Source organism: Octopus bimaculoides, chromosome Z (genome assembly GCF_046866305.1).
Source record: "Octopus bimaculoides isolate indiv1 chromosome Z, ASM4686630v1, whole genome shotgun sequence".
Taxonomy (NCBI): domain Eukaryota; kingdom Metazoa; phylum Mollusca; class Cephalopoda; order Octopoda; family Octopodidae; genus Octopus; species Octopus bimaculoides.
Window position 1 is genome coordinate 20048513 of NC_142944.1, and position 14812 is coordinate 20063324.

A 14812-nucleotide genomic window follows, 5' to 3' on the forward strand; every position below is an offset into this window, starting at 1 on the left:
AGTCATCATTATTATGGCAATATTCAGTATTGCATGAGACTTTCTTTAGAGATGTAGGTTTTTACAGATTAATAATAATAATAACTTCTTACATAGGCACAATGCCACAAATTCGGTGGGGAATTAAAATCAACAATTAAATCAAAACTTCAACCACTTGACTGCTACTTATTCAATTGATCTTGAAAAGGGTTAAAGGCAAAGTTGATCTCAGTGGGATTTCAACACAGAACATAAAGGGATGTAACTAATCATAACCAGATAGCATTTGATCCATTGCTCCACTTATTCTGCCATAAATTGCTTTAATAATAATGGTAACAACAATAATAATAATAATAATAATAATAATAATGATAATAATAATAATGATGATGATGATGATGATAATAATAACAACAATAATAATAATGATATAATAAAAATAATAATAATAATAATAATAATAATAATAATAATAATTATGAGTTTTAACATAGGCGAAAGGCCACACATTTTTGGGGAGATGTATTGTCAATTATATCAACTTTAGTATATGTTATCAACCCCCAGATAGATGAAAAGTAAAAGTTGACTATGGTGGAATTTGAACTGAATGGTTTCAAACAATGATTAAATAAAGTACAATAAAAAAAAAACATCAATAAATGAATTAAATAAAATTTGAGGATAAAAAAATGCAAATTTAATTTATAACATTTCTTTTTCTTCAACAATGTCATCTCATCATCCAAAGCAAAGATATTGGTGAAAAAAAAACAAAACAAAACAAAAAAAAGTGTATGTTTGCGTAATGATAATGATAGGGTTAAAAACTCACATGCAGAATTGCATGTAATATTGCTCAAATCATGTTTTAAAATTTGTGAAATAGTCAAGGTTAATTAGTGAATGGTGTTTTATACCGCATGAAGATATATTATTGCACATAATCTTTTATGAATACCAATGCAAACCCAAATATCTGTGTGCCAGTGCTTTTTATATATGCGTGGACATGCATTTATTATTTGTATACATCTATGTATATGCGTGAATGTGTATGTGTGTGTATACATACAAACATACATATATTTATGCATGTATATATACATGCATGTACACATGTATGTATATGACTGTTTGTATTTTCATATTCATAAACACAATCAATTATAAATTAGTATGTGTTGTGGTGTATTGTGTGTGTGAAGATGTAATTGTACATAAACAATAATCAACTGTCAAATGTAGATTTCAAATCATGTTTTTTCTTTTAAAAAAAATTTACTTTTGTTCCCTCAAAAATTTCTAAATTTTGATTCAAAGAAAAAGAGAATATAAATTTACTAACGAAAATATATTTGTGCTTTCAACTTTGTTACATGTGTAACATATTCACACATACGTAATGCATGAATACAGATTATATGCATACGCAAAATAACATGTCATACTTTATTTTTACAAAACATTTTAGATCTTTTCACTGTTTTATATAAAGAATTAAATTGAAAGTAACACTTATTTTTGAATTGTTTTTGTTTATAATTAAAGAATGTTTAAAAAAAGTTTTTAAATTAAGTTTTTATATAATTAATATAATTAATGTTCTCAAACACCAAAATAATTTTCAATAAGTTTGAGAGATTTTAAAAGCATTAATCTATTAGATATTTAGGATATTCTATTATAATTCCATTCACATATTGGAGGAATCATTGCAAAAATATAAACAGATCAAAGACCACGGCTGGTATTCTATCCTATTGATTGCTATCCCACCCAAGAAAATTTAAAAGGTAAATTTGACCTCAGAGGAGTTTGAACATAGAATGTTAAGCACAATAACTAAATACTGTATGTTGCTTTGTCCAATGATTTAATGATGTCACCATTCACTGCCCTATTATTATTTTTGTTATATTTTCTATTATTGCAAATTTAAATGATAAATATGCATGTGATATTTAGCCATGACTTATATTTTCTGTTACTCCAGCATAATTTTATTAGTAATGTTCAACATCTGAATACCAATTAAAAAAATTTTTACTAAATAACTGGGTACATATATATATATATATATATATATATATATATATAAACCAAAATACACCGTGTGTAATTAAAAAATTTATTATAAAATGTACAGATACATAGTCTAGAAACACAAGAAATCATTTTTTAACAAATTTCTTTTAAAGTATCTAATAAACTGCTTCAAGAAATATATGAATGAGTTTATAAAATTATTGTAGTTAATTTCATCAGTAATTGATCTAAAATGTGATGAAAATAATAATAAAAAAAAGGAAATATACAAATAGATTTTTAACAGATTATTATTAAACAATTATACACATACACACATGCACATATATACTTAGGGACAACACACACACACACACACATATAAATGCATATATGTATGTGCATAGTGTATACATATGCTTATAAAGTGCTTATATATGTATGTGTGTGTGTGTGTGTGTGTGTGTGTCATATACATCTACTAATATATGCTCACACACATAGATAATATATAAATATTCATATATATAAATGTACATGTTTATGCATGTATACATGTATGTGCATATATACATATATATATATATATTCATATGTATATATATATAAATATATATGTATATACTTATGTGAATGCACATATATGTGCAAATATACATACATGTATATGCATATATTGATATATATGTACATATATACATGTATACACATACATGCATACTTACACAAAGCATTCACACACATCAATGCTTGTGTGTATGTGCCTGTGTGTGTGTATACAGGTATGTGTGTACAAATATGCATTTGCACACATGCATGCACAGATACACACACACACAATCATATGCATATATAAAATATATTATTTCAGATTATTTCTGACTTGCTTATTAGTACTCTTGACAAACAGCAACCATGAGACCTTTAGGTATGAGAAAATAATCCAGTCCAACAACATACAGTTAGGTGTGTGTGTATATATATATGTATGAATATATGTACACACACATATATATATATATGCATACATACACATATGCATATACATATACACACATGCAACTACATTCACACACATATGCATATATGTATGCATAGACATATACAGATACAAACATATTTATACTGACATGTATAACTATATATATATATATATATATATATATATATATATACATACATACACACACGCACACACATTTACAAGTAGACATATGTATATGTGTGTGCGTGTGTGATATAAATGTTTGGAGGAAAAAAACCTTTGAGCCATGCAGATGAGAATTTAGGTAAAATGTTCCAGGTGATATCAATGAATGAAAACAAAGAGAAAAAATACTGTATTACTTTTTATAGGTTATTTATTGATACTATAATATTTCAGGAAAGATTCTCCTTTTCAAAGAGAAACCAAAAATATTTCAAAGAAATGTGTACTTACCATCAGACCATTCTCATATATATGTTGCATGATTTGTCAGTAACAACACATTTCTCCAAACCCTTTAATTGTTTTCTTACTTGTATTTGAAAAAAAGGTATCTTTCCTGAAATACTACAGGCTCATTAAAAAACCTATGTAAGTTAATGCAATACCTTTTCTCCTTGTTTTCATTCATTGACATGACTTGATATATTTTGCCAAACTCTCACCTGCATTGCTGAAATGTTTTTCCAAACATTTTTATAATTTACACACATTACAATATCACACCAAATTTCAATGAAAATAGAAATATTTACTATACACACAAAACACATTCACTTGCTTTTCTTGACAAACAGATAGAGTAATACATGTACATATATGATTTAGATACATTGTACACTTTTTACTTGTAAGATTTTGGTACCTCTGAGTGAGAAATCTTTTATATTGATAATAAACATAACTACATTTTTTTTAATAAGAAAATCAATTTCTCCCTCTTTACGATTATCAACATTTACTCATGAATTCACTTTTTGTTTAAAACACCAATGAAATATCTAGTAGAACAATTGGTTTGAAGCAACTTGTAAATTGTAAACAACATAAGAAATGCTCTAAATTTAATTCTATTATTTTTGTTAGATATGACTATTATTGTTGTTTTTTTTGTTGAAAGAAAAATTCATAATTTACATTTTGCAAATATTTTGAAGATGCTTCTATATAATTTCAACATACAGTGCTAGAAGAGGAACTACTACTTCAAAGACTATGAGAGTACTGAAATCTATAATTCTACACATTTTAATGGTAGTCAACATTTTGATACCAAACAATATTTACAAACTTTCACACTGATATCTTACTTAGAATATTTAAGATATATATATATATATATGTGTGTGTGTGTGTGTGTGTGTGTGTGTGTGTGTGTGTGTGTGTATGTATGTGTGTGTGTGTATGTATGTGTGTGTGTGTGTGTATATATATGTATATATATATATATATATATATATATATATATATATATAAATTACTATATAATAAGGATATTATATTTATGGTATTATATATATATATATGAAAATCCAATTATATACTAAAATTAACTTATGGCCACCAAATCAGATTTTTTAAAATATTTTTTCTTCTTGTTAATCAATTTGCTAATTGTTATATTACTTCCGTCTCATCCAAGATCTACAAATCAAATTGTACAATAATAAGTACAAAATGAATTAAGATTTTTTATTAATATTTTTCGGGGTTTGTAGTGATAGTGGAAATATATATGTGAGGCAAACTGAGATGTGGATAGCAGGAAGAGAAATATTAAGTTAATTTTATAACAATTTTAATAGTTTCATTTTGTTGATCAGTTCCTTCTTTTGTACATCTTTGTTTGTTGTACACTGGGCCTTCATCTTTTTTTTTTATTACTGTGTAAAGGAAAGGAGGCATGTCAGAAACAAGTACCGTTCCAGCTCCTGGTACCTGTGCCAAACAACTACCCTCTCTCTTATTTCTACAGGAGTATATCCATTTCAGTGTTATCTTCAACATTTTCATCTTTTATCTCTTCTTTCTTAATGTCTTGTTCTCCATCATCTGCTGGCTTTTTCATCTCAGCTCCCTCCTCTGGTTTCTCCTCCTCATGCTCTTCCCCCTTTTCCATTACTCTTCCTTTCTCTCCCTCCACCTCTTCTTTCTTTGGTTCTACAGAAGGCTCTGATGATACAGCAGGCAATGTTGCCACAATATTGTCATCATGGGTTTTCATGGAATCATCATCAGTGACTGCATTAGGTAAATTGTTTTCTATTGGTTGACCAAATTCATCGCTACTTTTGAAGGTTTGCTGGAAAAATAGAAAAATGAAACAGTATTAAGAAAATCAAATATTTTTGATGGATGATCAGCAATTATATATCATAAGTGGTAAAAAAAAAAAATCTGCTTTCAGCATCAGTTCTTTTTATGAATACTAAATCAACTATTTTCCTACAATTTGTTACTTTTCTTTGAGACAACTGTGTCCCTTTCAGATAAATAATAAAATTGTTAAAGAAACTGGATGATTTCTCACATTTATGCAAACATCAACAAATTTTGTGAATGTATCAGTGTTATTCCTTGATTACTTGAAATTGAAAATATTCAGCATCACTGTTCCAAGTTTTTGATGATATCTGACCAGAGATATACAGCAATTAAGACGTATTTAAAAAAAAAAAACATACACACACACACGCATATATATATATATGTATGTATGTATACAGACAGATAGATACATACATATATGTGTTGGTGGTATAATACAAAATAATATAATGAAATATATAAATATAATAATATATATCAGTGAAAACGTGTGGTCTAGTGGTAAGGCTGTTGCACTCAGTCACTAGATTGTGGATTTGCTTCCCAGATCAGGTGGCATGTTGTGTTCTTGCACAAAACACTTCATTTCCCATTTACTTCAGTTCCCCTTTCAATCACTGCTTCTAGCCAGTGGGGTGGTGTGATTCAAAAACTAAAACGATGCAAAGCACATTGTAACCAGCAATGTGAACAACACCTGATAGTCTGGTTGGTCATATGATCATGTGATATCTCTCTCTCTCTCTCTCTCTCTCTCTCTCTATATATATATATATATAATATATCAGTATAATTGTGTAAAGAAGTTTGCTTTGCAACTATGTGATGTATATGGATGAGAACAGCTGTATAAAGAAGTGTCAATCACAGTATTCATAGAATTTGTAGAGGAGGTAGACCCAGAAAGAGATGGAACAAAGTGGTGAAGGCTGATCCCAGGACCTTGAACTTTATAGAAGAAATGACAAAGGACCAAAATGATTGGTGATATGTAGTCCTTTAGAAGACCCATGCAAATTAATGAAACTAAATTCTAAAAGTACTGTGTGTGAGTATAAATATGCACAACTTGGACCTTCATCTAATTTCCTCTTCAAAATATCCCCACCACTGATAATCTCTCTAAATGTAGCTTTTCATTGAAACAGCTAATCTTTCTTACTTCCTGAAAACATTTCTCTTGATATCCACACCTCATCCTTACACTGTTCTCTCCACCCACATTTTACATTAATTAAACCAGTGAGCCAACAAATTATCTCTCCTTCACCACTCTACATCTCTCACTCTTCCTACCTCTCTCTCTCCCCAAACATCCTGGCATTCTATCCAACCTCACATCATCTCTCTCTCTCATCCTCCTTCTCACAACTGCATCAACATTAAATGCTAAAAATTACAGGCCTATCTCTCTGACTTGACATGTTAGCAAGGTCATGGAACATGTTGTCAGCAGGAGACTAATCATGTTCATGGAAGAGAATAACTTGCTCTCAAACACATAACAGGGTTTCTACTCAGGGAATGTAGATGTGATATATCTCAACTTTGCCAAAACCTTTGACAAAGTTGATCATGGGATAATATGTCATAAACTACATGATCTTGGTATCACAGGAAAACTGGAAAAGTGGCTGCATGACATTTTAAAGGACAAAAGTCAGACAGTTGTAGCCAATGATGCAATTTTCTGGGGAGACATCAATCTGCAGTAGTCCACTACTGTTTGTGGTGGATCTCTCAGACATGCCCTCACTTGACACTCTTGCCAAGTACACTGATGATACAATAATATCACAAGTGGTCAAGGATTTTGATAACATACTAAAACGACAAAACAACTTGCATGCAATATACAAATAGACTGACAAAAATAACATGCAATTCAATGCAGAGAAATTTTAAGCACTCCACAATCAGCCCACAAACAAACTACAACTGAAATATATAGGATCAATGGGGCAGTGCTATCCGAGAATTAGAATCAGTGTATGATCTGGGAATCTACATGAGTAATGATGCAGCATTCCATGTGCACATTATCAAGATGGCAACACTCTGCAGGTGAGTAGCTGAATGGACTCAGATTATTCAGAACCAGAAATAAGGATATCTTGTTATTCCTATGGAGAACTTTTGTTCTCAGTCATCAGGATTAATGTTCCCAGCTGTGATTGCCACGAATCATCAAACTGGGGTGGAACTTGAGGAACTACTGGGAGAGGCTAAAAGAGCTGAAACTCTACTCCCGAGAAGTGAGAAAGACATGCAGAAATATACATATGGAAGATCCAGGAATCTCTAGTTCCGAACTTTGGAATTAAAAGCTATACAAACCACCAAACTGGATGGCACTGCATAACACCAAAGATCTTGTTTTCTCCATCTCAAAAAAAAATACCCAGTACTGCAACAGCTTGGGTTTCAAAGGACCACACATATTCAACATCCTGACAAACAACCTCAGAGATTTGTGAGGTGTAAATGTAGAGACCTTCAAACAGCATTTGGACAAATATCAAATTACTATCTGAAACCCCATCACAGCAGGAGGTACAAAGAAGAGTATCAAAAATGATACAGAAAGGAGACCCAAACACACTGAAAGTCAGTGCTTCAGCATGGCCCGAGCCTTTGGGTGAAACCAGTAAAAAAAGAAACATATGTAACAGACACACACACACACTCAATATATATATATATATATATATATATATATATATATATATATATATATATATATATATATATATGTATGTATGTAGTTGAAATTTATAGAAAAACAAAAGATGAAGACAGGTGTGTGAACAATGAACAACAAGCAAGTGTATTAGTTTGACACTCAGGGAAAATGTAAAAGTTTTTTACATTTCTAGCCTATGCTCTTCAACAGAAAGGAATAAGAGAAAATAAACAGAGAGAGAATGAAAAAAACTTGTAGATTTAGCAGTCAAGCATGGCAAATATATATATACTAGCAGAAATACCCGGCGTTGCCCGGGTTAAAGAGAATAATGAAATCTAAAAACGCCGTCTAGACTACGCATCATCTTTATATATAGAGATGTATATACACAAACGCACCCAAACACACGTATATATATGTATATCAATATAAATATATGAAAGTCAATGAAGTTTCGTAAAAGAAGGTGATCATGTACATACTTTCTTGCTGTTGTGATTATAACACCTCGTTGTAAACAATGTTCCTTGTTTTCCCTTGTGGAGCATATACAAATAGGTTTTTTTTGCTGCCCACTCTTGAGCAGCCAACATACAGTTGTCCATGTGAGAAGCAGGGCTCTTCCAAGAGAAGACCAGCTACAGACAGTGTTTGACTCTGAGATTTGTTTATGGACATGGCAAAAGTCACACGAAGGGGGAATTGTAGTCTTCTGAATGTAAAAGGAATGTCTGCTCCTGATGGAGTAAGAGGAATTCTTGGAATAAAGACGTCATCCCCTTTTGCACATCCAGAAAGAATGGTAGCCTCGATAACGTGTGACATCATTTTCTTTATCACGAGTCGTGTTCCATTGCAAAGTCTTGGTGGTTCCAGATTGCGGAGCAGCATAACAGGCGTTCCAACTTTAAGTGATAATATGTGGGGAGGTAGTCCTGGAGGCTCCAACGAATTGAGAAATTCAGGAGGATAGTTCACCACTTCATTTGTATCTGGAACTGTATCAACAGACTTGTAAGTTTGAAGATTGCCGGGAAGAGAATGCATCAGGTGTTGATTAATTTTTGTAACAGCTACGTTTTTTGGAGCTAATATTGCTCTTTCACATAGCCAATTGTGATTTTGGTAGTTTTGTTTAAAGTTGGGAAAGACTTTGTGTTTGAGGTCATCTACAGAATTAACAACAGAACAAAATGGCCATACTTCTATTTCTTCTGCAGCATCGAGAGGCACCTTGCCATCACCAATTGTCAAAATGTCCTGTGCGAATTTTTTGGACATTTGGTCGCCGTGTAGCTGAGCTCTCATGTTAGTGTTAAGAGTGAGGATAGCAACATGATGCCACAGGGTAGAGGACTTTAGGCATGCTTGGACCTCATCTGCTCTAGTGCCTTTTGGAATGACAGGAAAAGTTTGCCTGAAATCACCTGACAACAGAAGCGTAACACCTCCCATTGGTGCGTGACAGTCTCGGATGTCTTTCAGGGCTCTATCTAATGCTTCCAAAGCTCTCTTGTGAGCCATGGTGCATTCATCCCAGACAATTAGATGACACCTTTTAAGTACCTGCCCTTGATCTGAGCTTTTGGTGATGTTGCATGAAGGCATCTCGGATGCTGCTAAATTTAACGGGATTTTAAAAGTCAAGTGTGCTGTCCTGCCACCGGGTAACAAAGTAGCTGCAATCCCAGACAGGCATAGCTGTAAGATGCATTACGGATCTATAGCAATTGGAAGGGCATGACCCAATTGAAATAACAACGTGTGACGTTTGGAGTAAAGGGAAATGAAAGTGTCGCCTCTGGAGTTTGCAAATGACCACTATACCGATAGGTAATTATGCAGACAAAATTTACAATCGATAAATGTCTTAGAACAACCAGTCATTCATCTGGGAAGGCCTTGAAAATCAATGTTACCAACTGGGGACTATGTGTGTCGCAGTGATAATAAAAAGACTCAAAGGAGGTCTGCAACGAAATAATTTTACTCAACACTTTGCAAGTGAATCAGTGGAGGCAAAGATGTGTCTCATTTACTTGACAATTTATGCACCACATTGCAGAAATCACAATGTAAGTATATCTGAAAGGGTAGTCTTACACTGTTGTACCGTTGAATTACAAATAATGCCCATCTGTTATGTTCGGGTTAAAATTTCATCAACATCAAAAATATATGAATTTTCATGGGAGTTATGGCCGTTATGCAAAGAATATAATTTCCAAATTTCATAAAGATCCATTCAGTACTTTTGACGTAGTTTTGGATAAGAAAACAAATGACTAATGTGTGTGTTTGTGTGCATGTGTATGTGTGTGTGATGGGTGTATATATGTATAGATATCTGTATGCATGTATATATGTATATATGTATATATGTGTACATATTACATGTACATCTATATATATATATACATCTACACATATGTATACATATACATGTATGCATATATATATATATATATATATATATATATATATATATATACGTGTACATATAGATCTATATCTATACATATACATCTCTCTCTCTATATATATATCTATACATATACGTGTACATATACATCTATATGTATACATATACATCTCTCTCTCTCTATATATATATATATCTATACGTGTACGTGTACATATACATCTATATGTATACAGACACATCTCTCTCTCTTTCTCTCTCTCTGAAAGTATCTGTCATTACAGTATCGAAATGGTGTACATATACACCTATATGTATACATATACATCTCTCTCTCTGAAAGTATCTGTCATTACAGTATCGAAATGGTGTACATATACATGTATATGTATACATATACATCTCTCTCTCTCTCTCTCTCTCTCTCTTTCTGTCTCTCTCTCTTTCTGTCTCTCTCTTTCTCTCTTTCTCTCTCTGTGAAAGTATCTGTCATTACAGTATCGAAATGTGATTGTTTCAGTTAGTGGAATAGTTTCATTTTTAAAGTGAAAGTATTTGACATGAGTGTTTTTGTTTCACTTTTGACACGTAATATTTAAATAGTGGAGGAGATATTATGTTGCCGTGTGCTCGAACTCTGTAAGAAGTTAAAAACTTTTTTGACTAAAACACAACTGGAACCCTAAGTAAGGCATGTGTAAAATTTGAATGAAATTGGTTGCGTAGTTCTCGAGTTTTAGGGATTCACACAGACAGACAGACAGACAGACAGACACACATTCTCATTTTTATATATATAGATATATATATATAAATAAATAAATATATAAAATAACACAGATGAGTTGCGGTTCACTACAGCTGTTTCAGACATGTTTGTTATTGATGAACAAAAGTGTTACATCATGCACCCCCCCTGTTTCCATCAAGTGAATACAGGTAAGAATTAACAATAAGAACTTCTTGCAAAACAATACAAAGGTCAGTCAAGTCATCTTGTACTGTTTTCCAAGAAATTCTTATTATCAATTCTTACCTGTGTTCATCTGATGTAAACAGTGTTTTTGCATGATGTAACACATTTGTTTATCAATAAAGAACACATCTGAAACAGCTGTAGGGAACTGCAATCCATCTGTGTTATTATTTATTCTTCACCTAACTCGGAACCTTCCATATGTTTGGATCTGGGAGTCTATAGCTAAAGTGGAATATGTGCAGTGAGTGTACTCTTGTATGACTTTGATAATACATTGTAGTATTCAGTCAGTTACTTGTGGACGTATGCATAACTGGGAGGGCAAATCCATGTTTACTATAGTAAGTACAAAGGTGCGCTATCCCTGACCTCACCTTGGCCCTTTTACTACTTAAATACCCAATTCTTTAGAGTCTTGAAAATTTATATATTTATATAGGTATGTATGCATTATGTTTACACATATTTTGCAGCCATTTATATGTATGCTTCCCTTGTTGGAGTTTTCTAGATCTCTCTCTCTCTCTCTCTCTCTCTCTCACACACACACACACACACACACACACACACACACACACACACAGGGTATTCAGCTCATGATAAGGTCATGAGTTTGATTCCCGGTGGTACACTGTCCTTCAGCAAGACATTTTATTTCGAATTGCTCTAGTCAACACAGCTGGTAAAAAAGAGTTGTACCTGTAATTCAAAAGGGTCATCCTTGTTACATTCTGTGTCACACTGAATCTCTCTGAGAACTACATTAAGGGTGAGCATGTCTGTGGAGTGCTCAGTCACTTACACAGTAATTTCATGGCAGGGTATTCTGTTGATTGGATCAACTGGAACACTTGTCATAACTGATGGAGTTCCACTAATATATGCATATGTTAATGGAGGTATATGTTGTTTATATGCCAATCTTTGGATGTGCATGAGTGTAAATGTGCAGTTTCAGTTATCTATCTATCTGTCTGTCTGTCTGTCTGTGTGCATATATATATATATATATATATATATATATATATTATATAAATGTAGTGCTGTAGCTTAGCTTGAATCATGATGATTAAAATAAATAGTAACATATTAAGTGTCTATTACATATATATATATATATATATATATATATATATATATATATATATATATATATATATATGCATCTGTATACATATGGACACAAATTATATTGCTTTCATGCATATGCAAGATACATGTATTTGCATATGTACACACAATTTCATACTGCAGTTCAGAACAAAAATTATTGATAATGGAAACATGTACCCATGAACAGAAGTAAAATTAGTAGTAATAATAATAATAATAATAATAATAATAATAATAATAATAATAATAATAATAATAATAATAATAATAATAACAATAACAACATCAACTACAACAACAGTTCTTTTAAAGTACATAATCATACAGAAAATTAATTAGCAGACATTTAAATAGTTAGATTATGTGAATGCTAATTTTAGAACTGGCTTAGTAACTATAGTGATTTTATTTACTGGATATCATTAACTTTGTTGATTATTCTTCAACTGATAAGATGAGCATTATATAATTCAAAGGCTATAACCTATAAATGCCTTCTCATTTTCAGTTAACTGTGTTGCCAATAGAAACTTCTATATGGTTGCTTGGTCTACTAGAAATAGCAGTCACATATTCAATAATAACACTATACCATCTTAAGAGAAAGAAAGGCTATACTGGACAATTATGTCCTAGACAGAGTGTGTGTCTGGCACAAAAAAAAAAGAAAAAGAAAAAAGGATGGTTATGACTGGAATGTTTTGATCTTAATAGTCTTCATCAATTTTGGCATAGGGCTAAATAACTCAGGGTTTTGTAGTGTTACAGTTTTGATGTCCCTTCACTTACAGGCTTAACTTTCTAGCATTACTCTGCTTATTTATTCACTTTGTTTTGAATTAACCATGCATTATCTTGTAGCTTCAAGATTTCCATGATGTGACTGTTCATTTTTAGTATGACATTGTAGGCCACCTTGTACATAAAACAGGTAGAATATTTGGGCCTCGTATGATCAGTTTAAATGCTAAAGGGTTAAACCTTTCTATATTAATTCATTGAAGGCTGTTTTTTTTGTTCTGTGTTCTAGGGATTTATGCTGTATTTATTATTGTTGTTGCTTTTATACTGCACTTAAACTGGTCTTAGGAAATGAATGGAAACCATCACTGCTCATGTTTGCCTCAAGCCATTAGGGCTGAGTACCATTTAATAATGAAAAGCTGAGTAAACAAGTTATTACTCCAAAGCAAAGAATATTTATTCTTAATTCATTACTGGCGTTTTATAAATTTCATATTAAAATATATAAGTACATTAGCTAACAAATCTCCCTGAACAAAATTTTTTAATTTATTGTGAAAAATAAATGAGTTAAGTATAGAATTTTAGGACATTACCGCAGAATACAAATGAAATAGTTATATAGTAAAAATTGCTCAACTAAACATGCTGAGATATCTTATATCTGTCCAGTCTGCAATATACAAGTTTATTGAACCAATACCTTCTTCCTAGCTCAATAAATGTTCTGTTAATAAAAATAAATAATTAATGTTTGCAGTTTTTGTTGTTCCCAGCTTAATAATCTATATTACTTATTGTTGTGAAAAAACAAACTAATACACAGATACACTGACAGATTAAAAAGGTTATAAGACTACTCCAAAAGTTAAGCATTCAAATCTCACTGCAAACATTGTATTATGTTCGAGGATAAAATGTACATGATTCTGCTTGTTTCTTGCCTTAGTCTATTTCTCATGAGAATAGCTTTCATTCTCAATATGTAACAAAGTCAAATACTAAAAACAAGGAATTGCAAATATTTTATGAATCTAAAAAAGACAAAAATACCCCAATCCATACCAGTAGAGAAAAATGTTATTACCTTTAATTATATTGCATCATTTTGATAGTAAAATGTACTTTTTTTTGGCTAAGCTTGAGCTATGTATATGAACCATTTGATCTTATGCAGTGTTTAATGTATGGTAAGTACCATTTAATGAGTTGTATTATTATTTGATGGTAAAGGACCTCTCTGAGAGGAAATTAAATCATCTAATTTTAAAAAGAATAAAGACTGAAAAATAAAAGCACACTAACAAAATTTACTATACTTCAACAAAACTTAATGAACTGAGACAAAACTTTTTGATTATGTTGTATATGGTATTTTTGGGGTTAATTTTCAGTTAATAGCTTTGAAATTTATGCAATGAAATTTCCATGCAAATAAATATTAAGAAAAAATAAATCTGCATAAGTGGCAAATCTAAAGCAAACAAAGCAAACAGGTAAAATAAAAATAAAAAAAACACAGCAAAAACAAATCAAACA

At 31.4% G+C, this 14812-nt stretch overlaps 1 protein-coding gene across 18 annotated transcripts in view; it reads right to left on the reverse strand.

Moving 5' to 3' along the window:
• Positions 1-4676: 4676 nt before the first annotated feature.
• The window catches only part of LOC106881394 (F-BAR and double SH3 domains protein 2), a 178842-nt gene continuing 168706 nt past the window's right edge, over positions 4677-14812 (reverse strand). For 11 of the 18 annotated variants that reach the window (XM_089364915.1, XM_052973715.2, XM_089364914.1 and 8 more), the window contains one exon: positions 4677-5303. In XM_089364915.1, coding sequence (XP_089221041.1) covers positions 4971-5303 — 333 coding nt within the window. In that variant the 3' untranslated portion in view covers positions 4677-4970. The remainder of the gene's footprint in view (positions 5304-14812) is intronic. The other 7 variants (XM_089364925.1, XM_089364924.1, XM_089364923.1 and 4 more) reach the window with 1 other exon arrangement.